Consider the following 23,507-nt stretch of genomic DNA (forward strand, 5'->3'; position numbering starts at 1 on the left):
TCTCTCAGAAAGTTTTCCTCTCTGCATATGATTCAGTTCTACAATTTCTGGCAGTGTGGGTATCTCAGAACTCAGGGACTTCTATAAGAATCTTTATTTCATGACAACATCTTACAGACTGGAAATTAACAGGCCTCCTTTTAGTCTATGACATGGCCTCCTGTGACATTTTCACTGACTCCTAGGTGTTCACTCTGCCCAGCTGTCCTCAGACATTCCTCGAGGTGGACTGCAGGGGACACACCACACCTCACAGAGAGAGGCACTGGCCATATGTGTGGGCAAAAAGAGGGCACCCCCTGGGCACAGCAAGGGGTGTTGCCCAACTAAGGCCTGGTGGCACCTGCATTGTGGGACTGTGGACACAGGACCCCCAAATCACTGACCCCACCCCAGCCTCCCAAGCCTGCTTGAACACTGGACATTTGTTACTTTGCATTTGACAATGAAAAACTCAACTCCTTTATCTGGAGATCAAATATTCATTTAAGAAGCATTTTTCCAAACCAAGGGGACACATGCCCACTAGGAACGGTGTTCTGTCTCACATTTCGCTTTTTTCAGCCACAAATAACTCACACCCTTTACTAGAGAGGACAGTGGTGTCCTGGACAATTGTCCAGAGATTAAAGTGATTTACAGTGTGCTTCACACAGAAACAGCATGGTCAGGGATTCTGAAAATCAGCATGGAATGAGGTGCATGGAGTGCAGGAACTCTGTCCTTCCCTCCTTTTTATCTATGTGGTGAATACCATACACACACATCTGATATCAGATGATGCACTCTTCAGAGAAGCTTCTGGAAGCAACTGCTTATGAAGTCTTAGCTTGTACAAACAAGTGCTGTGGGAGGGGTGGAGGTGACACCATCTCATGATACTTGGAGTTTAATGTTCTTTTCTCTGGCATGTTCCCTTAGTTAATCCCAGTCAAGTATTCTGTTGAAAGGCCACAAGGAAGACATCAGATGACGCGTCTGTGTTGGTTAGCCATGGCGTTTGAGGACGAGCATCTGAGGGATTTATTGGATGAAGGCAGGGGCCTCGGTCCATCTCTGGGGGCTGACATCTGAAACTCGAGCCATTCCCTGCCCCCCCCTGGGTTTCTGTGGTGGCCTCTCCCAAGCATTCAACTTCAGATCTCTGCTGTCCCATCTGCAGGGTCAAAGTCGGATTCCTTTTGGACAGGGAGAGTAAATCTGGATTAAATACAGATGTCCTTCCTGCTGTCAGTGTGTGTGTGTTTGCATCGAGACCCATGCTCGGCCTAGCTCCCTGAGCTGGAATTCTCATTTGGTTCACTGAAGAAATTTTATGTCATAAATTTGTGACACACAAGAATGTGATGAGAGCGGAAACAATTAAAAATAAAATCTACATCACAAAAGTAAATTTAACCTAAATTAAAAGGATTAAAATCAAAAGAATGCTTAGAAATCTGCAGACTTGAATATCATGTTTATTTGGTGCTGCAGCTCATAAGGGTGGTGAACATTAAAACTCGTTGAGGGAGAGGTTGTTAACCATGGATTATAGTTTACAGAATAACTGGGCATCACGCATCTCTGATATTATAGATTGGGGATGCAGGCTTGGGCTCGCAGAAGCTAAGCTCTCAGCTCTCCTCTTACAGGTGAGTTGTCTGTCCCACGCTGGGGGCTGCCGTTAAAAGGGTGTTCCCAGTCTGCAGTTGGAGTCTCCCTTTTGCCTGGGTTCTAGCTCACAGCAAGAACAGGACCCTAGGACAGGGAATGGTGTCCTTCCTACAGGTGGGTTTCTATTACCAGTCATGTATGCACCCAATCCCTGATGACCACCCAAAAACCTGCCCTCCTGCCTTCCTGCCCTAGGAAATGGCTCAGCTGAGCCAGGAGCAGGTCTGAAGCCCATGCGGATGTGACCTAGACACGGTCATGGCTGCCACTGGTCAGATTCTGCTATCTTCCTCTGTTCTGGAAAAGCATAAATAATGCAAACTCTACAGCAAAACCCAGGTTGAGAACATTTTTCCCTGAAGGCAAACGAGAGAGCACAAGATTAAAATGCCCCTCACATCCCGTCACTTAATGCAAGCAGCCATCGTGTTTTTCTGAATTATTCCTGGTGTTGAAATGAGCTGGCGTGGCATGGCTTCACCTGGCAAATGCCAGCTTGCTGCTGTCTTCAATATTTGGAGCTCTCTCTTTTGGATGTACTAGTTTGAAAACAACAATTAAAATATTTTAGTCCACATTTAATTAAATTGGATTAAAATGTTTTAAGCATTTCATATTATGATCTAACAATCGACCTTGAGTAGAATTGCAGTGGTCGAGGTGGATTTTTCTCATATTTTCACAGAAATTTGTGGAGTTTCTGTTTTCAGAACTCAGCAAACACATTAATATTTTTATTTTGATGTGAGACCATTGGGACTTTCTTTTAAGCAAAATCTCTGGCAATGAATAAAAAAGCAAAAAGAAAAAAAGAGAAAAAGAAAGAGAAGTCAAATGCCAGAAAACCTTGGAACTATTTTGAGATATCTGGAAAAAATGTCTATAACAGATTTCTGAAAAAGAACAGACATAAGACCAAAGCAACTTTCGTGGTGATTTCCAAGAGCACAGCTTTATAATGGAACTATTTAGCATTGTTACCTATGGCCCCTCACAACAATTACAAATGGCTCCATACAACATTGTGACCAATGGCTCCTAACAGCATTGTGACCAATGGCTCCTCACAACTGTGACCAATGGCTCCTCACAGCATTGTGACCAATGGCTCCTCACAACTGTGACCAATGGCTCCTAACAGCATTGTGACCAATGGCTCCTCACAACTGTGACCAATGGCTCCTCAAAACATTGTGACCAATGGCTCCTCACAACTGTGACCAATGGCTCCTCAGAACATTGTGACCAATGGCCCCTCACAACTGTTACCAATGGCTCCTCACAACTGTGACCAATGGTTCCTCACTACTGTGACCAATGGCTCCTCAAAACTGTGACAATGGCTCCTTGCTACTGTTATCAATGGCTCCTCACAACTCTTACCAATGGCCCCTCACAACTCTGACCAATGGCTCCTCACAACTGTGACCAATGCCTACTCACAACATTGTGACCAATGCCTCCTCACAACTGTGACCAATGGCTCCTCACAACAATTACAAATGGCTCCTCACAACATTGTGACCAATGCCTCTTCACAACTGTGACCAATGCCTACTCACAACTATTTTCAATGGCTCCTCACAACTGTGACCCCTGGCTCCTCACAACTGTGACCAATGGCTCTTCACAACTGTGACCAATGGCTCCTCACAACTATTTTCAATGGCTCCTCACAACTGTGACCAATGCCTCTTCACAACTGTGACCAATGGCTTCTCACAACTATTTTCAATGGCTCCTCACAACTGTGACCAATGCCTCTTCACAACTGTGACCAATGGCTTCTCACAACTATTTTCAATGGCTCCTCACAACTGTGACCAATGCCTCTTCACAACTGTGACCAATGGCTTCTCACAACTATTTTCAATGGCTCCTCACAACTGTGACCAATGCCTCCCAGTATTTACCTGCTGTTCTTTGCTGCACTTGTCAGCTCTGTGATCATGAAGGCTATGTCACATGCAGGGAGTCCACAATTACTACACCGCCAGATTGCACCTCTAGAGTATGAATAAATGAGTTGTTATTGTTAATATAATGTTAAAATGAGGTTTTAGAGCCTTTGTTCTTTCCCCATGAAAGTCCCCAAAGTTATACATACATAGAAGTGTACAGTGACCAAATAATAGTGTTGCAGAAGGCTTCATCTTGACATAAGTGGCCTTTCCTCCAAGTTTCGTTTGCTGTGACAGAGCCTGTTATCTTGGTCCTCATGGGAAAGCCATTTCTTCATGATCATCCCACGTGGTCTGTTGTGTGCTGAGGCCTCGTGCCCAGTGCCCTGTTGGTGGCACCTCTTGAACATCTCTGCAATCATTTTCTTTAGTGAAACAGGCATTTCCATGAAAGAAATCTATGAATGTGTGTGTGTGAGAGAGAGAGTGTGAGAGAGCAAGTGTGTGTGTGACTCTTCTCTGCTGACACCTCCTGGGCCAGGTGCTTGTTCCTAGTCCACACCATATCTGGACCAGACTCTGTCCCTCCCCCAGACACAGCTGTCTGAAATTCTCCTTCCACGTGGCAGTGTCCTAGGACTTTCTAATCCTATCTGTGCCTGTCTCTTCCAGAAACTATACCCAAACTGTGTTTACCTTAACTCCTTTATGGTGTTCTAATAGGCTTATGTTTAGAAATGTACCTCTTTATGGGCTAACGTAGACATAACAAGAGGTAGTGTCCCTGTTCTCATATTCAAGCCATGATCAGAAACTCACAGAATATTTCTGGAATGTTATGTTAAAAAAGAAAAGAATAAAAGACCTTTTCTGTGTTTGCTTTAGCAATAACTATAATCTCACAGCAATAGTTCAGTAGAAGAGCTACAGAGCCTCTCCGCACAGCCTCAGGTGGCTCTGAGCCTCTGGAAGGTTACAGTCAAAATTCACAGAGAACAATTTGCTGACCACTTGCATAATAACCTATTTTGATACATTTTGATTCTGACAATCACCGTTATTAATTATCATGGTGATGGTTATGATCAGTTGTTTCTTGTATAAATATTGCAAAAATTGTCTGAATACGTCAATATATTCTTCAATGGTTTGCAGTTTACCTAATGTTTTCCTTTACAATTTGGCAACCTCAGTTATATACCCAGGGATTTTCTATTATAATTTTGTTTCCGCCTTTTTTCCTTTAAAATGAGAATATTTATTTAAAATGAAAATGTAGTCCCTGTTTTCCCCTAGCTCTGAAATAGTGTCTTTTTAGTGGTGGCTGCGGGAGGTTTCTGTGGACTTGCTGGGGCTGCGGGTGGCCAGGTGGGGAGAGCTCTTGGAGCTCCACAGGCCTCTCCTCCCAGCACATCCATCTATACCATGATGACAGAGAAAGTTTTCTTCACGTGAAAGAGTGTCACAGCACAGCGTTCTCAGTCCTGCTCAGAGTCTGGTCTGAAAACCGATGGGTAGGGAAAACATTCTAACTTTTGAAACACAGAGTGCGCCTTCATTTGATGCCAATAAAAATAAAAGGCATGCCACTCTCAGGGCTACCATTTCTCTGGCCACTACAAAGGGTCAGTTTGCATCCTTTATCTGGTTGCCACAGTCTCCCTCTACCCGTGCGTCTCAGGGTCAGCTGCCCCTGTGCCAGACCCTGTGCTGAGGCCCTAGAGGACAGAGATGAAACTGCTTTTGACCTCAGAGAGTCTCCGCAATCATGACTGTAATCATAACTGTCTAATGACCATGCTCGGTTCAGAGGCAGAGCATCTGCTGACCAGAAAGCATCCTGTCCAGCCTTTCATTCTGTGTTACATGAACGGGCCATGAGAACAACTATGTATTTCCCAAAGGCCGCGGTCCGTCGCACTAGGAACCTGGCTGAACAGCACTGAAGTCTTGATGCGCTGTCTCTGGTGTAAACTAAAGCATCTCATCTTGGAAGACTAACAGGAAGTGTTTAAAGAAGACTGGATTCATCTTTTTATAGCTGAACGTGTTCATGTCACCCTGCTCTGTTATAGACAGGAGTGCCTGGAAGAGGAGCTGTCTGGGCTCAGGGACTGTTGAGCTCAGGATCACCTACAAATGTCACTGTTTCATGACCGCGTTTTAAGCAAGCTTACTCAAAGCCTCCTTTTCACTGTTCCTTTTAATTTCTCTTCTCCAAGATTCTTCCATGTAAAGTGTTCAGCAAAGCTGTCTCTTCCAATTATTGCTTAATCCTGTTTTGAGTGATTTTAACAACTTTGGGAATTATTTGCTTCCTGTTTAAAAGCAAAGCACCATCAGAAATAACCATTATAAAACATTGTTGCTTACTTCTATTTTATAGTGCGTATCACATTTTGGTAGTTTCCATTTTGATAATTCCACTCCATACCCACTAGGTAAAATTGCTATAACAATTTTTTAAAAAGACAACACAAGTATTCGTGAGGATGAGCAACACTGGAATGCCCGTCGTATGATGGCTGGAACATAAAGTGGTTCAGCTGCTGTTGAAACAGTCTGGCAGCTCCTCTGTAAGTTAGACACAGAATCTCCATACGACCCAGCAGTTCTGCACCTAGGTGTGTACCAGAAAGAAGAAAACAGGTGTTCAAACAAAATCTTGTTCATGAATGTTCATTGCAGCATTATTCACAGTAGCCCAAAGAAGGGAAAACCCAAGTGTCCATCAATGGATAAATAGATAAATAAAGCATGGTATATCCATACAATGCAATATTACTAAGCCATAAAAAGGAGTGAAGCTCTGTTATACACTGTAGCATAGATTAACTTTGAAAACATGACACTAAATGAAGGAAAGCATGCACATATTACATGACTCCACTTACCTGAAATACCCAGGATAAGCAAATCCACAGAGACAGAAAGTAGATGGACAGTTCTGGAGGTTGGGATGAGGGAGAAGTGGGTGTGGGGTTTCTTTTTGGGGTAGTGAAATGTTCTGGAACCAGATAGGGGTGCTAATTGCATAGCACTGTGAATTAACTAAATGCCACTAAATTGTACCTTTTGAAATGGCTAAAATGGTAAATTTTATGTTACGTGTAGTTGTACCATAATAAAAAAAAATTATGTTGCTTATGTTTTGAGGATTTAACCTTTAAACAATTGGAAATAAAAACTTCAGAGTAAAATTTCAACAAGGCCATTGAAAAATTAGGAATCTGCTGAATTTTTAATTTAACCACAAGAACCATAAAGAGTAAAAACATAATGAGAAGAAATTTATAGCCTGTAAATAAAGTTCCAAGGGAAGAATATTTCATTCTTTCAAAAGAGATTGAAAAATTGGAAGGTTGGAAATAATGTAATTTTGAGGGTATGTTTAATATTTTTATTTTTATAAAGAATAGCATTTAATTTAGTAAGATGTATATCCATTAAGCATATAATGGTTTAAAGTGATACTAAAAACACAAGGGAGATCTTACTATTTTTTAATCCAAATTCTCCAGGGGTTTTGTGCATTTCAATAGAATTAAACTGGTTGACTGCTATTCAGACTCTTCTAAGTAGTAGAGATCTTGTACCTGATTTAACACAAAATATCTGGAATTACAAGGAGGACTATGTGCCATAATAGGACCTTCAACATTTAGCACTTTTATTTAACAAGGTGACTACAGACTTATTTTGGGGAATGATTTATGTATGCTCTGTAAGTTTATGCTGCTAAGTTTTCATTATTTCTTATGACTGAATAGTCTGCAATATACTAGACATAAACTTGTAATTTAATATTCTATTAAACACAGGAGTTGCAGGTTTGAGAACTATCTAACCAGTGGCAAATGTGAAGTTGGTAAAAGAAATCCAAGCCAGGAATGAAGCCCATAAGTTGTTTGGAAAATTTATGGTTTTTTTGGCATGTTCCACAATAGTTCAAATATTAGAAATAATTTATAGCTTCATCTGTACCCTAGTTGAGACCTTGCAAGCTGGAACTCATATCACTTTTTCTTTTAGACAGTCAAACCACAGGTTATCCGAAAAAATGAGGACAGAAATCCAGCAAAGCCATGATTTCTACTCAGCTAAAACACAGACTGCATTAAAACCACATGTTGCTGAGTGCTGGTTGGCCAGGCCAAAATTTAGGATAAGACGAAAGGCACTGAGCAGGATGGGGAAGTGTTTTCTCAGATGCATAGGCCCCCGATGCTCAAAGCACACGATCTGGTAAATCTACAAATGCCCCAGATAAGTCCCACAAAGGTCTTGAAGAAGCATTAGTGGCAGGGCCTATTCTTAGCCCACCATGACCGTCAGAGACTGGCAGCCTCCTTGAGATGGTGGCCAGATGGCATTTTCTTGTAGCCAGCAGGTTTTAACTGCCAGGCCATCAAAAAGTAGCTGTCTGAAGACAGGGAGTGGACAGCATTTGAAGAAGTGTCTCTTGGAGTCAAGAGGGCCTTTAAGCTCTCTGAAGACGTGGACACTTGTTATTTAAATCTGGAAACACTTAAAAAAATTGGGAGAGCCATTTTTTTTTTTTTTCACTTTTTAAAATTCAAATGAGCTACATTGTGTGATGGTCCAAAGAAGTCAAGCATGTACTTGCGGTGGTGATCCTGGGGTGTGTAGCCCATGGGAGCAAACATTAGGACATTCTTCTCAAAAGGGTGGAATGTCTGCTCCTTAGGGCATGTTTTATCATCCCAGGGTCACGGAAAGATCGGCCCTCGTTAGTGTGAGGCTCACAGCTTTGGCTCGCTTTGCTGGAAGTCTGGAGCTAGCATCTGTAAGCCGTGGAGTCTGTAGTTCTCAAATGCCTTTGTCCAGTCTGATTGTACAGATGGCAGCAGAGATGAGCTTTGCTCGTGGTGTCTACTTGCATTACGGATTTTGTGTCTCCATATTTCATCATTTTTTTCTAGAGTGAGATTACATATGTTTTTATGTTTTCAGACTTTTCCATTTTTACTAGTTTGTGGGTCCCTGGGGATGTCTGTCAAAGTAGCAGCGGCAACATTGTGCTTTATATTAAATGATAATGCTGTAGTCACTTTAACATGAACACATGGACATCTGGGGCAGAGTGCGAAGTGCGCTGAGGATATTTGACTGCTTTTACGTACTTGATTGTCAAACTTCGCATGTGGAGTTGGAAGAGGTAGAAGCTTAGTATTGAGTCTGAGATCCTGGGAAACTGAGATGAAGATAAAAGAGGCGAGCCATGATTTCCTCTCAAAGAAGGTCCCAGCCTGGGAGGTGCCCTGGTTTGCAGCTGTGGGTGAAAGGTCCCTGTCCCTTTAAGTGTCCCAACAGTCCTTCCCCCTTGGTCAGTTATGTCTGGTCTTATTTTAACTGCAATTTCTAGACCTGGCCCCAACTTTGGTTCTAGACCTGATCCTGGTGAGCTCAGATGAATGTCCCTGCACCTGGGAAGAGCCTGTCTGTGGCTGGCCAGACAGTTGGCAATTCTTCATGTCCAGGGAACCAGGTCCTCCTGTTGACCCATAAGTAGGCTGAACCTCAGTTTCCCTACTCTTTTGTTGTGGAGAATGATGCTGCTCTTCTCACCTGCAAGCCTGTCATCAGGATAAAAACAGGATTGCAGCAGATGAGGCACATGCCCTTGTGCAGAGCCCAGGAGAGCCGAGTCGCCTCAGAAGCCCCGTCCAGCCTCAACACTCTCAACCCTTGACTGTGACTCACGTGCTCACATCTTAAAACATTCCTGTCTGTTCCGTCTACCTCCCGTTGCATAACCACTCCTCTGCCCCTGTTCTTTCCCACAGATGTGTCCAGGTGTGTGGCCGAAAGGAAGTATACCCAGGAGCAAGCCCGGAAGGAATTTCAGCAAGTGTTCATTCCAGAATGCAACGAGGACGGCACCTACAGTCAGGTCACCTGCCGCGCCTGGGCGGCTCTGCAGCTGGGCGATTGGGGGAGGAAGGGGCAACGAGGGCAGGAAGGCTACCTGTAAGAGGCGGCAGGACCCCTCTGTGGGGAAGTCTCCCGTCTGTGTTACAGAAGTGAATTCATGGCGGGCCTGGTTCGCATGCACAGCAGTGGCGTGCTGGTTCCTGAGCGGGCGCAGGTGTGGCTCACAGTTGACACTCACGCCTCCACTGTGCGTGCACTGAGCACGGACAGCTCCTCAGCGTGGCTAACTAGACCACACTAACCGGGCTCGTTAGCATTTAATTTTACTTTAATTTTAATCATAGGGAAGCACACACTAAAAGTCATGTGGCACCATGACCTTAATCCCTCCAATGGGTTCACAGACAGCAGCTGAGCCAAGTCAAGCCCATGGCGTGCCAGTGACCACATCAGTAGCCGAAGGCAGTGTCCAGAACATGACCCGAGTCTCTATTTTGACTATGTCAGTGCTATTACTCCCTATTAAGGAAAAACAATTCCTAAAATACAATGCTATGTAATGCAGTTCTTGTAGAAAATAGAGCAGGATCTGCTGTTTAACCTGCCTGTGATCTGTCAGATGATACTGTGAGTTCTATGTGTTTTCACAATAACTATTTGACCTTTGGGAGAGTGATGAGAGAGAGAGAAATGGAGAGAAATTGGAGCTAAAGGAGTGTCCGGCTCAGCTTGTGGCTGTCCACAGGGGAGAGTGAGGGGGAGGTCATGGCGCAGACAGCAGGGTGGACGCTGGGGAGACCAAACAAGTCTCCCTGCAAAGAATACCCACCAGCAGCCAACACCCGTCTCCACCCTGACTCTGCCATGGGCCGACTGACAGACAGCAAGTCTGAGTTCTCTGGGCCTCAGTTTCCCCATTTGTAAGATGAGGGCTGGGCTACATCTGGAAGGTGGTAAGGATTAGACACTAAGGTGCCCAGACCAGAGTTGCAGTCAGTAAAAGTGCCCTTTATCTCTAAAATCCTGTGGTCCAGAGCAACCCTCTTCCTTCTGCTGCGTATTCAAATGCAGCTGTGTGGGAAGTTCTGTGTATCCTGCTGCCTCTGTCTGAAACGATGCTGGAGAAAGCAGGGGCCGTGTGCACAGCGAGGTGCAGCCCGGCCGGCCGCCCAGCGAGCTCACCCTGCCGTGTCCTCTCCTGCAGGTGCAGTGCCACAGCTTCACGGGGTACTGCTGGTGCGTCGCGCCCAACGGGAGGCCCATCAGTGGCACCGCCGTTGCCCACAAGACACCCAGGTGCCCGGGTAGGTCTGGTTTCACTTTCAGAGTGAAATGTCCTATGGAAATTAGTTTGTTGTTTCTTCCAATTGTTATTTATGTTTGCTCATAACTTAAAAGGAAATTCAGTTTAGGTGGCAGGTGAGCAATAACGGAATGGGTTTAGGTCCCTGGACAAAGCCCAAAATATTATGGTGCCATTGTTCTTAAGAGGAGAAAAACAAAGATATATGTATGTGTACAGATGGCCAGAGGACGGCTTGTCCAAGGAAGATACCCCAGGCCTGCATCACGATGGGCGATAACCACATGTGCATCTTAACTTTTAATAATAGCCATAAGTACTGTAGTCACCAACAAAAAGGACAAAATATTTTCTTTGACCAAAAAAAGCAAAAATTTCTCATTTCTCATGTATATGTTTTCAAAGAAAAAGTGGGCCATTCTTTATAGGTCAATTTCCAGATGGTTTATTTGTGTTATTTTATTAGTCATAGAAGGACTCGATGTACTGACAGTCATAAAATTGGCAGGATAATAATCTATAAAATGATCTCTTTTCCATTAATACTTTACCAAAAATACTATAAATGACTCAGATCATTTTTATTTGAAAATGGTCTGCAGCCCAAGTTTGATTGATTTGTTGGGGAGACCCGCCAGACCTTCTGTGCAGACAGCTCATGCTCTAGGATCAGAATTCCTAGAGTACACATATGAAGACAGGCAAACTGTATCATCGTATAGCAGTGATAAAGCACAAAACATCTTTCCCATCTTTTCATGTAAAATGTTGGACCATTTGCACTGCAAGTTTACTTTTAGACTAGTTTTCTATTTAAGAGACAGACATTTATAACTGGGAATTATTTTCCTTATTCAGACATTTTCTGAGCATCCAGAGCCCAGGCACAGGTTAGAACTCATCAACTACTATGGTTTCCATGTGATGACCTCTGTAATTAACAGTAACATGAAACTTAATATTTCAAGGGACTGGTCATCACTTAAAAGCCATGGGGCATGCATAATGTGGAATTAAAATATATTTATTTTTAAAAACTGTTTTGTCATCCAAGGCCTAAAAAGTGTTGAAAAAATATTTTAGTAAGCTAATGCTTATACCTAATAGTTCTACAAATTCATGGAGGAAATGAAAGAAAGAAAGAAAAAAATTAACATCTTTAAGTCAGCTTCTGTGAGTATCCCTCACTCTGAAAGATTTGTTCACCTACCATTTCATCTCATCCATGTGGCAGCATCTGAAGTTGAGCCTTATTATTATTATTATTTTTAAAAATTTTCTTAAATTAAAAAAAAATTAAAGAAAATGTAATTTTATTAATATTATTTTTTACATTCTAGGATGTTGTTGCAGAGCAGTTGGCAGGGAGGGGGAGAGGGGCAAGGGGAAGGAAATGGGATGGAAGAAGGTGGAAGGAACAGGTGCAGGATTGAGGCCTGTGGCACCTCCCTCATTCCCACAGGGGAGACAGGGGCCTCCAGCGGTGGCTTGGTCAGCCTGGCAATGACTGAGCCTTATTTTACAAAGGAGAAAACAGAGGAAATATCTATTTCTGTGACTTTAGTGACATCCTCTGAAAAATTTAGTGTCCCAAAGAACTTTCTTAGGAAAACATGCAAAATCGATTGAATTTTACACAATCTCCAAAGAGTGCCTTGTTTCTGGAATTAAATCACTGTGATGTTCACTCATGTCACGTTTTCCAACCAGGCATCAGTAACATTTTACCATATAGAAATGCTCCATTTTTTCCCTGCCGACGTTGATTTTGTGTTCCAAAGAATGAGTTAGGGAAGTGGGAATATCCTGTCCTTTTGTTTAAAATGGAAAATGCTGCTGAGGAGGAAGCAAAGTGCTCTAGATTAAAAAATTCTCCCAGAAGATGGGGTGCTCTGCGAGGTGGATGCTGGTTTTCACTTTTGTGGTGTGGTTCTGTGGCTGCACCTTAACGTCCTCTTGGCAAGTGTCATTTTACACCTGGTTGGTGCAACTAATATATTCCATAACTCTGTGGGAGTTATGGAAAAATTCTTTAACCCCAGCTGTATTCCATGCTTTTAATCTGCAAGTATGTGGGAGGGAGAGAGCAGGTGTCTGTGCTAGGAACATTTTTGGAAGCTTTATAGAGTTGTGGTGAATCATTGAGAAAATGTTCACATTTAAGGGAGAGTTATGGGAGGATTGAGTATACATGCCCCCCACACCCACACAAAAAGAATTTATGATTAACTTTTGCATAATGTAACTTAACTTCTTTCTAGATGTCAACACAACCCTCACAAACAATGCATAGAAACACAGCGGTAGGAGCATAGGAGCACTGGTTTGCATGAGATTGTGACTAGTAACATGGTCACAGCTGGCCAAAGTTCTTATCTGCAAACACCAGGGAGCTCAGTCTCTGGGTCCATCCTCAGAACGTCACTGAGAAGTCAACCGACACATAATATGGCTAATATGCGTTCTCTGCTACCTGTAAGTGATGGGGGTGATTTTCAAGTTTGTTAAAGGTGGTTAAACTTCAGTATTCAATAAATACCTTTTGCCTTCAAGTTCACACCAAGCTTACCATGTTAGTATGCTCTGTAACAATTTGAAAATCAGAAAATGAGCCATAGACAATCACTGTCACTCAGAAGTACATGTGTGTATTTTTATCAGGGTCACAAGCACACCACGAGGCAGATGGGTGGTGAGGGAAATAGATGGCCACTTATCGGCATGATTCCAGGGCAGTAGAGGACAGCCCTGCCCCCAAATTCTTCCACCTTCTCAGTTGTCTCAGAAATACCCTTGAGAGGTGATGGGTTCCTTTCTTTCACAAGTATGTGTCATTAAGCCATTAATGCAAAATACCTAAATTCCTATTAATCAACAGGAAAAATGAGATAATGAGACAATCTAGCAGAAAAATGGCCAAAAGACTTTTACAGGCAGCATTGTATAAAGGAGGAAATCCTGACGACCCATAAAAGTAGAAATACTAGGGAAATGCAAATTAAAATCACAGAGACTCCCCATACACCTGCCAGAGGAGCAAAAGTGAAAAAACCTGAGTGTGATACACTGGCAAGGACAGGACAGCAAAAAGGCCTGGGCGCTGTGCGGCCGTTTTGCGTTGCTGCCACCCTGCAGGGTCAGCTTGTTCCTTTGCACATAGCAGCCGGGGGCCCAGCCGTTCCATCCCAGGCATGGCCCCTGGAGAAAGGCACTCGCTGTGAGGCAGGAGATGCAGGCCTGCTTGCAGCGGCACTAGTCGTAACCCTAGATCCTGGAGACACGTCTGTGCCTGCTGGCATCCAACTGGTAGGAATGTTGCCTTGCTGGGTCTGTGCTATGGGACACTGCACAGCAATGGACGTGGCATAGCTGCTGCTCGCTCACTGGTGCCGCACTGCTAACGCGCCCCAGGTGGAAGCCACCACAGCCCACACCCCTCACAACTCAACAGCAGACGGAGCTCGGCCCTAGCACCTAGCGATGCACCCTCGGGGGGTAAACCACAAAGACCGCAAGGGGGTGGGTGTCACACTGTTAGGTGATGGTCACTTATAGGAAAGAGAGAATTCTGTGATTGGAATGAGGGACTGACATGAGGACTCCTTTTCCTGCCCTGGACGCTGTTCTCATGGCTCCTGGATAATTTATTATGTGGTCCATTTATGTTTTCTGTACTTTTTCATATGGGTGTAACACAATGGCCCAAGTTCTCTCTAAAGTTGTGCACCTGTCTGATTTATCTGGCATCTTTCCCTGAGGATTTTGATAGGGGGAATGCACTGGATGTCTACAAGCTGGCAGAGGGGAAACCAGAGAAGGAAGCATCCCTGTGGGGAAGGGACAGGAAGAAAGAACAGAAATGAGGCCCTGGGGACACTAAAGTTAGTGTTTGCCATTCGGGATGCCCTAGAGAGGTGGAGAGAGCAGGTTCGCTCTCTATGACCTGGTTACAGAGGCCACAGAGAAGCCCCTGATGATAACGCCTGACGATCACAAGGCCCGCTGTGTGCTATGTGCCTTCCAGCAGCCTCAGTTGTGGGTGACACGCCTGGCATCTTACAGGTGAGGAAACTCTCCAAGGCCTCTGTGCTTGTAAGTGGCAGAGATGGGATTTAAGTCTATCCCTTTGTCTTCATATCCCACATTTCTCCCCCAAACACAACGTCTAAATTCATTGGGCCTTCAATTCCTTATTTACAAGAAATAGTGAGTTCAGATATGTGTCTCCCAATCATAACTCTCAGCTTCAAGAATCTCCAACCATGTGACAGTTTGTCCAGGTCCTGAGCACTGGATATGGGGTCAATTCCATGGGCTGGCTTCTGTCAATTTTCCCTACAAGACAAGAAGGTATGAGTTATACCTCCACAGTGAATCTAAAGAGCCATCATCTACTTCCATAAGCTCTAATCAAGTCGATCTACTTTTTTGATGATTGTCAATCAGGAGCTAACGAATAATTAGCACAGATGTTATAACTGGTGAGCGATCTGCCGCATCTTTCTTTCCAGACAGTGCAACTGTGATCTCAGAGTGCAGATCAAGGTGTGAGAGGCAGAGAGCTTCAGTAGGAGTCAATGCTGGGGTTGTCAAGTCCAGCCCCTTTAACTCTTTTTAACACCTGCTTTGTAATGATTGTGAGTTATTTGACAACGAGGAGATTTCTAAGAAAGCAGTCTTCTGTTTTAGTAAACGATAGAATTAGCATCCTGTTAATCTAGTACTCACACAGAACGTCCATGCTTTAGCATCACTCCCAAGAAATCCATTCATTTACTGTTGATTAATTTATTCATCAGTGGCTGTCACTGAACATTGCCCAGCGAGGAGCTGGCAGTCTGGTGAGAGGCTGGCAGACGCTGGCACGAGGCGGGCGGGGCAAGGCAAGCTGTGTACGCATGCCTTGGATATGGGGAAGGGAGCCCCTCACTATGTCCAGAAATGTCCAGAGAGGCATCGTGGAGGAGATGGTTCCCCCCAAATAAGGACAAGTTGGTCAGGCATGGGGGGGCGGAGCAGTCTCATTGCCACCATTTACTCTTAAGGGCGATAGACACTGCTGCCTGGCTTTCTTCTCATGTTTGCTGCTGGGTAAGTTGTAGGAGGGGCAAGAGAGGATGGTCAAGGGAGTGCCCTGCAGGGGCTGGGGTGACGTCGATGGTAAACACTGTCGTGCCTTTAGAGGCATTCAGGGCAAAGAGCTGCTCTTTGAGCTTCCCAAATACACTTTGCGTCTTGCCTGTCTGGGAGCAGGTGTTTCTCGCTCATGGCTGGAGGTTTATACTTGCTCCAGAGCCTGTTGATTTAGACCTGCTGGGTCCGTAGATGGTTTTGTGCCAGGGAGTGCCTCTTGCACCAGAAATGTCCAAGAAGATACAGTACACGGAAGGGCACTCGCTTAACCTTTCCTTCATGTCCTTTATGCTGGGGAAGGGTAGTTGGGCCCCAAGTGTCTCCCTCCAGATACACATGATTTATATGTATTCTGTAGGGATTTTCTTTGTGTTTCTTCCTTTTTTTGTTTCTTTTTTTCTCTCCAATGATTTGAAGACTTTTGCTGCTGGGGGCAGGAGTAGAGCTTAAAAACAAAGGACTTTTCTTCCCAAGGGAGGAATTTTGTAGCTATCCTATTCTCTGTTATTTGGAAATAGCTTCAGGTTTCTAATGTCATTTCTCTTCTGTAACTGCACACCCTGGCCAAGAGCTTATTCCTGGCATGAATACAAAGTGGGTTAAGATACTGTAAGCTGAACCTACATGCAAGGATTTTTAATAGTACCATATCCAAAGCATCTCCATATGTAGCTCAGTTTGAGTTATGTGTTTTAAGTAAGCTACAGATTCCAAGTTACGGAAGAGAGATGGAAATGAAACAAGCACAGGCACTGATGCCTGTCTTGAGGTCCCTGCCTCCCCCCACCCTGTCCTTTCTAGACCGAGCACAGGCACTGCGCAGCGCAGGTAAAGGGGTGTTCCCAGCAAAGGCATGATCTTGCTCAGCCTGGAAGAGCCATAGCAAATGTTCAAGAAGTCCTTTCTTGCACATTTGTAAGGAAGGAAAGGACGTCATCTGTTTTGTCCCTATTTATTTCCTGACAAGTTTTATAACATCAAAATACATAATTCGGTTTTAATTTTTGAAGTCCCGGAATCATTCTCTGTGTCTGTTGACCAATTTCTCATTACACCCCCTCTCTGTCCCCCGCCCCCTTCTCCCTTCCACCTCTAGTCACCACAGTCCTGTTCTCTCCTTCTAAAGTTCAACGTGTTATTGTGCTTATTCCTGAGATTTCCAAATCTGGGTTTAGGGAAGGCCCAGTTATAAATGACAGAGGTTCTCTGGGTTGGATGGAATAATCTTTCAATACATTATTTACATTAATTTGACGGATTCCTTCATTTTTTTACAATGCCTAAAGTTTTGGCTTCCATCTGAAATGGTGGAACTCCATGTTTGAAGGAGTGTCCTAAATGATTTCCAAAAAATTTCACTTTATAAAAAGAAGCTAACTGGACTTTTCATGTTTTATTAATAAATTTCCCTGGCACTAAGTTAAGGACTCTACAAAGCTGAAAAATGTGAAAGAAATATCCAGAACAACTGAATTTCCAAATATTGAAATCAACAAGGTAGTTGCAATGTCTCTGAAGTAATTCTTGCTAAAAATTACTAAAATGCAAATTTGAAGGTGCTTTGCTTGAATTGGAAAGATCTCCCTCAAAATGGTTTTTTCTTTAGGATTAACAGTTCTCTTTCTGAAAAATGATAGTTATTAAAATAAAATATCTCAATACACATTGGCAAGGAGATGTAAAAAAAAAAAAAAAAACAATTTTAAGAAGAGGTAGAAAAGCACTGAAAATTGAGCCCACTTTTCAGGTGGATGTGAAAACCAGTGAGACAGTAGTGTTGGCAATCAAGTTTCCATGTAGATTTCAGGAAAAATACAAGTATGAATTGTATCTGAAATTTTGAAAACTTATGAAGTGACTTTTAAAAAAATATATCAATTATATTTATCCTATAATGCTCACTTTTATAAAAATTTTCCTAGCATTGAGAAAGTTCTTTTTATGTCCATGATGAGATAAAATAGTAATTAGACACAGGCAACAAAGAATTTATAAAATTTCTAATAATAGTTCCAGACTGTGGAAATTTCTGAAGGTGCTTAATACTGATTTTTTTTTTTTAATTAAGTAAAATGTTAAAGGAAGAAACCTCAGGGTGTGGTTTTTATGTTTAACAAGAGACTTCACATTCTGTCTGAGACTCAAAGGATCCTGTTCTGACCAGCATGACCAGGAATCAGGTTTCCTCATGTCCACAAGCAGGATGTCCTTGGCACTTCTCAGGATGATGGCCCTGAGACTCACCCATCCTCTGTCTGTTTCTCTTTCCTTTTTTAATTTGGACTTAATTTTGAATTATTCAACTATCTGATGGATAATATTTTGGCATTACTATTTTTCCATTTGGGAAAAATACTTATTACTTTTATTATTACTTTTCCTTTCAGGAACAAAAAGTACTTTCTTATGTCTAATACTTCCATTTTTTATTATAATCTGCTCTTTTATTGTACGTTTAGTTTGGTGGCTAATATTTAATTGAACCTTACATTAATTTAAAAGCGTGCTCTATAAACTGTCCTTTGCCATACCTAGTCCACAGATTTTTTTCTCTCATATTTTCTAATAGTTAATAAAACTTTCTAAAATAAATCAAGAGGTCGTTTAGAAGTATGGCCCTCATTTATATAGCTGCATTTAAAGAATAATGAGTGTGTCCTTCCAGAGATATTCTATGCCTAGAAAACAAGTACATGACTTTTCCTTCTTACTAATTTTTGGACAAATACTATAATTTTTTATAGCACCTTTTTTTTTTTTTTTTTCTGTGTGCAACTGCAATAGTCAAATGTCAGGAAGATTTGAGAAACTATCAAAATGTTGCATGACTCTTTTGGAAGAGTGATACGGCTGCAGCGGCATGTTTTCTCCTGCCTCTAAAATATGTACAACTTAGACTCTGAAGTAAAGAATGCACGTAGCTAAAGTGGATGCTCATGACAGGCAAATCCAGAAATAACCTCTCAACTTCTGTAAGGAACGATTTGTGACTTGCATAATTTCTTCTTTTATAATGTTAGAAAAGGAAATCCTCAGATTTGGCATAATCACGGTCTGAACTCAGAAACTAACAAACTGAGAACGTTCTTTCTGTCTGATGCATCTCTAACCAGGAATCTCAACTATTCAAAACCAGAACAAGACCCATGAAGAGTAAAACCAATGCTTGTAAGTCACTCACACTTTGAAAGAGAAACTGAAGTGTTCCTCTAGCTCCCTAAGTGTCATGAAGGTCCATCGAGTGAAAGCAAATTGCTTCTGTCTGGTTTCTCCATCCACAGAACAGAGAAGCGACAACTCCAAGGTTGTGCTAGAGGCACTGATGGCAGGAGAGATGGAAGGAGACAAAAAGCAATGCCAATAATAATGACAATATGTTAATAATAGTAGCATAATAATGATAACTTCAAAAGCAGAGGGACCAGGCCATTTGGGTCAGGCTCTGGCCCTGGAGTCTTAGCGTGCCTCGGGATCACTGGCAGGGACTGCTGAAGCATTGAGGCAGGTGTCTTGGTGCAGATGAATAGGCCCTGTTGCTGGTGGGGTCTTACTGCTGCTGACTGTCTTAGGCAACCCACATCAGGATAGCGCTCACCATGTCCCATGGAGACCTCAGCATCCAAGACGTGCTGCATGGTCTGAGATCTCCCATCACTGTCATATCCCAGGTGGCACAATGACACCTGCACGTAAACTTAGGAAATCCCTGGAGGAGGGAGTAACTTCTACCCTTCATCTCAGTTCATGCTGGGTTGGAAATATTCATTAATTGTGAAGTTTGTACTTCCAAGTATCGACCCAGAGGTCTACATGAAATGCCTGTGCTTCCTGTCTTGCTCTTCACGTCAACTGAAGCATAAGATTAAAAAATGCAGAGGCTTCTCTAGTTCCTCCCTGTATTTCATATATCCCTGAGTCAGAACACTTAAACATCTATGCTCAGAAAGCAATTATGTGTAAAAAACCATTTCTTACCTACTTCTTTCCCTTATATCCTTAAAAACCCATGAAAGATGTGTCATTCATTAAAGCTGACTCCACGCCACCTACCAGTACCAGAAACATCACAGTGTCCAGAGTGGATGTGGAATTAGTTTTGAATCCAGATCTGCCAGTACCAAGCTGCAGTCTCCCACCTTGCCTTGGTGAAGACTATACACATTTATTGAACACAGGCACTGGTCTTGCAGGTGCACCAATGAAGAACGCCCATCAGTAAGGACATTGGAGCCACAGCAGGAGGGGCCAGTGCCCATAGCCACAGGGACCTGTGGAATGAGATAGGCATGGTCCATGTCACACTCTGGACTTTCCACTTTCTAAACTGTTTTGACACAAACATTATTGAGTTACTTCTTGCAACAACCTTTGGAGGTAATGTGGGTGGGCGTCCTGCCATATTGACTTATTAAAACATAGAGACCCAAACAGCTGCCACTCTGCTTACTGGCTTCTCCAACAGGATTCCTGCTGGCACCATTTCAGAGCTGCCCTTTGACGGAGTGATGCACAGGGTCAGCTGGTTTTCATGAGCTCTGAGTGCAACAGAGCTTCTTTACCCTGGCCGTTTGTGCTCAGCCCTCTCTGTCTTCCCATGTCATTTGCCACCTGACCCTTTTTGGCCTCTTTTCTTCCTCCCTTGGGTCTGCTCACAACAGGGATGGGTAAGAGTGTCCAAAATCAGAGCTCCATGAACCTTCATGGTTACACACACTCGGGCATTCAGGTCAGATGGCGAGACTCACTCAGGCTTCTGCACATGGGCTCCATGTCAGAGCAATGGAATCTTCCTGCACAGATGGAGAGGGAGTCTGCAGAGGGGTGTCAGAAGCTGGGAGGGGGCCGTGGGCTCTGTCCTTGGATGGGCTGTGTCCTTCTCTCTATATGGCCTCCACTGTCCACTTCTTTCAGTCTCCTCAGGCCTTCCATCTTCCTCAGAGGGGCCTCTCTGAATGCTCCCCAAGGGCTAAAAACACAGACATGGACCCTGGCTCTGCCACCCACTGACTAAGTAGTCTTGGGCCTGTTACTTACCTACCCAGGACTTCATTTCCTCATCTGTATAATGGGCACACATCATAGGGTTGTGGACAGCATTAAATTAAATGGCTTGAATTATGTGAAATACTTAGAGCAGTGGCCAACACATGGCAAGACCTATACAGATATTAGCTGTGCATGCAAATATAATATAAATTATTTGAATAATTTCTGTTTAATGCCTATCTCCCCAAACTAGACAACTCTTTGGTGTCGCATCCCTGCACTGTCTGTGGGCACACGATGGATGTTTTGAATGGGTGAGTGAGTGAATGAATGAATGAATGAACGAATGAAAAGTGATGATGGCCAGGCTCTGGGGAGACGCAGGCCTGCGGTGCCCCACCCGTTTTGGCCGTGGTTTTGTCCACTTGGTTGAGTGGAGAGAGCTTTGCCCCCTCGAGTGGGCTCTGTCCAGCCTCCACATATAAAATACACACGTGAAGAGGGAGCCTTTGCATGAGCACTCACTGCATGCTCCGTGCAGCCACAGGCCGTGGGTGTCATGGATGAGGAAGCTGAGGTGTCAGAGGTGAGGATGTGGCCCAGGCGGGTCACAGAGCTGGGGGTGGTGATGTTTGTCCTGCCGCCAGTGCTGTCCTGTCTCTGCAGCGCCCCCTCTTTTTATATTGGTACAGTCTTTCCTGTCGCCCTCACACTGTCCTGATTAGAAGATGAAAAACCCAGTTACAGAGAGAATGCTTGTCCAGACAGCAAGGACGTGGCCCGCATTTTTTCTTTTTTCCCCCCGTTTTCCTGTCTCTCTCCCTCTTTTCTTGCCCCTGAAGCAAAGTCATCTGATGTTGTGAATCTGCCCCGGGGTGTGCGATTCCCAGAAAGGGCACCCCCCTCCCGTGGCGTGCTGAACTGTGCTCGCCGCCTGCAGAGAGCTGACCCCGTTACAGCCTCCGCCTCCCCTCCAGCCTCCCGTGTCACAGACCTTCCTCCCCTTGTTTGTTTTTGAAGTGCAGTTAGTACTTGTGAAAGGAGCTCGCCTCAGACCACCAACTCTTTCAGCAAAACACCGCACCCTCCGCTGGGCTGTTTTGGCGTCGAGTTGTTATTGCTGAGCACAGCTGGATATGAACCAAGTGCTCAGAACTACAAGCCTTAATGGCTCATTATTCCTCCCCTAAACCATAGCCGTTTCCCTCACATTGTATTTTGTGGTTTCCTCCACCAGAAATGCATACCCTAATTGCTAAAAATCCACCCCTTTAAAAACAGCATTTAAATGGGATGAGATCTCACAGTGGAAGAGATTCCAATGTGTTCTTCGGGGTCGAGTCTGAGAGCATCGTTTAGCAGCGCTCATGTCTGGCCCGACGGTTGGAACCTGAGTGCGTAGCCCCCGCCCCAGCCCTCAAAGCCATCGCCTGTCTACACAGTGCAGCTCACACCTGCGTTCTAGAAGCTCACAGGCGACAGAGAGAAGGAGTTGAGAACTGCTCTTCCGGCTCTGATTCACATCCGCTCTCATAGCTGGATTGTCACATGGAGAGTGACAACGTTGAACTGTTTTCCAAGTTGCTGAGGACAGGGAAGGCTGGGGCAGGAACGTTTGGGGGAGTCTGTCCTCTGTCCTGAGGCACTGGAAGATGAAATAAGTGCTCCCTCAGGTCCTCCTCCAAAGTTTGGGTTGCACAATGTTAGAGTCACGTAGCAGGTTATCAGGGGACACTGGTTCTGTTTTAAAATTATTTCTTACGTATGAAGAACAAGATGGAATTATTTTTGTATAGATTTATTTAAGAAAATACTGATTGAATTTAGGGGCCTGCTAGGCCAGTCACGGCGTTTGTTGGCTCAGAAAAGAAATCTGCCTGCGGGTGGAGGTGGACGACTTTTAAACGCTGTACTCTGATCTCAGCCCCTAATCAAATTTCACATCTGTACTTTATACTGTCCTGTCCTTCAGATTATAAAATATGATCTTAATTTAATTCAGAAGTTCTCTCACAAGGGTAGTATTATTATTATTTAGCATATTTACATTGCACTCACAATACTAAAACCTGCGAAGCTGTATTCAGAAATGTTATGGAATTATTATCATTTCCAGTCAAAAGTAGAAAATATTTTTTTGACTCATTGCAGGAACACATGATAAAAATAAACCGGTGACTAAGAGACTTAAGCTCTTTAAGAAATCTGGATTTGTAAAGAGGTGGTACAAAAGGGAGAAACAAGAAACGTAGGTTCCGAAAGCTTTATGACAAGGCCACCCAGCGAGGCCAGGGTTGTATCCTGGGGGTTCTCAGTAGAAGTAAAATCCTCTGTTTTGATGCCTGGAAACGATGTAATGTTTCACCAGATGGTAACTGTTGCAGCTGGGAAATAATGAAATGGCTCGATTTAGCAAGCACCTAACCATGTGTTCAAAGCGATGAACCAGGAGAACGTGCTGCTTTCTATCCTTCAGCAACATGAGATTTCCAAATGTGCATTCTTCAGCTATTTCATGGATATGCAGCCGGGGTGGGAGAGGACTGGTGTGTCCAGCATTGTGAGTGGGGCCAGCGGGTGCTGGAACAGAAACCGCTGAGGACATTGCTGAGTGATCCCCGTCCAGCTTCCCT

The 23,507-nt window shown here is 43.8% G+C and overlaps 1 protein-coding gene across 1 annotated transcript in view; it reads left to right on the plus strand.

The window, feature by feature from the left end:
- SMOC2 (SPARC related modular calcium binding 2) overlaps positions 1-23,507 on the plus strand; it is a 185,061-nt gene that overhangs the window by 59,946 nt on the left and 101,608 nt on the right. The window contains exons 3-4 of the mRNA XM_063096809.1: positions 9,365-9,471; positions 10,657-10,756. Coding sequence (XP_062952879.1) covers positions 9,365-9,471; positions 10,657-10,756 — 207 coding nt within the window. The remainder of the gene's footprint in view (positions 1-9,364; positions 9,472-10,656; positions 10,757-23,507) is intronic.

This window comes from Cynocephalus volans, chromosome 5, assembly GCF_027409185.1.
Source record: "Cynocephalus volans isolate mCynVol1 chromosome 5, mCynVol1.pri, whole genome shotgun sequence".
Classification (NCBI taxonomy): Eukaryota; Metazoa; Chordata; class Mammalia; order Dermoptera; family Cynocephalidae; genus Cynocephalus; species Cynocephalus volans.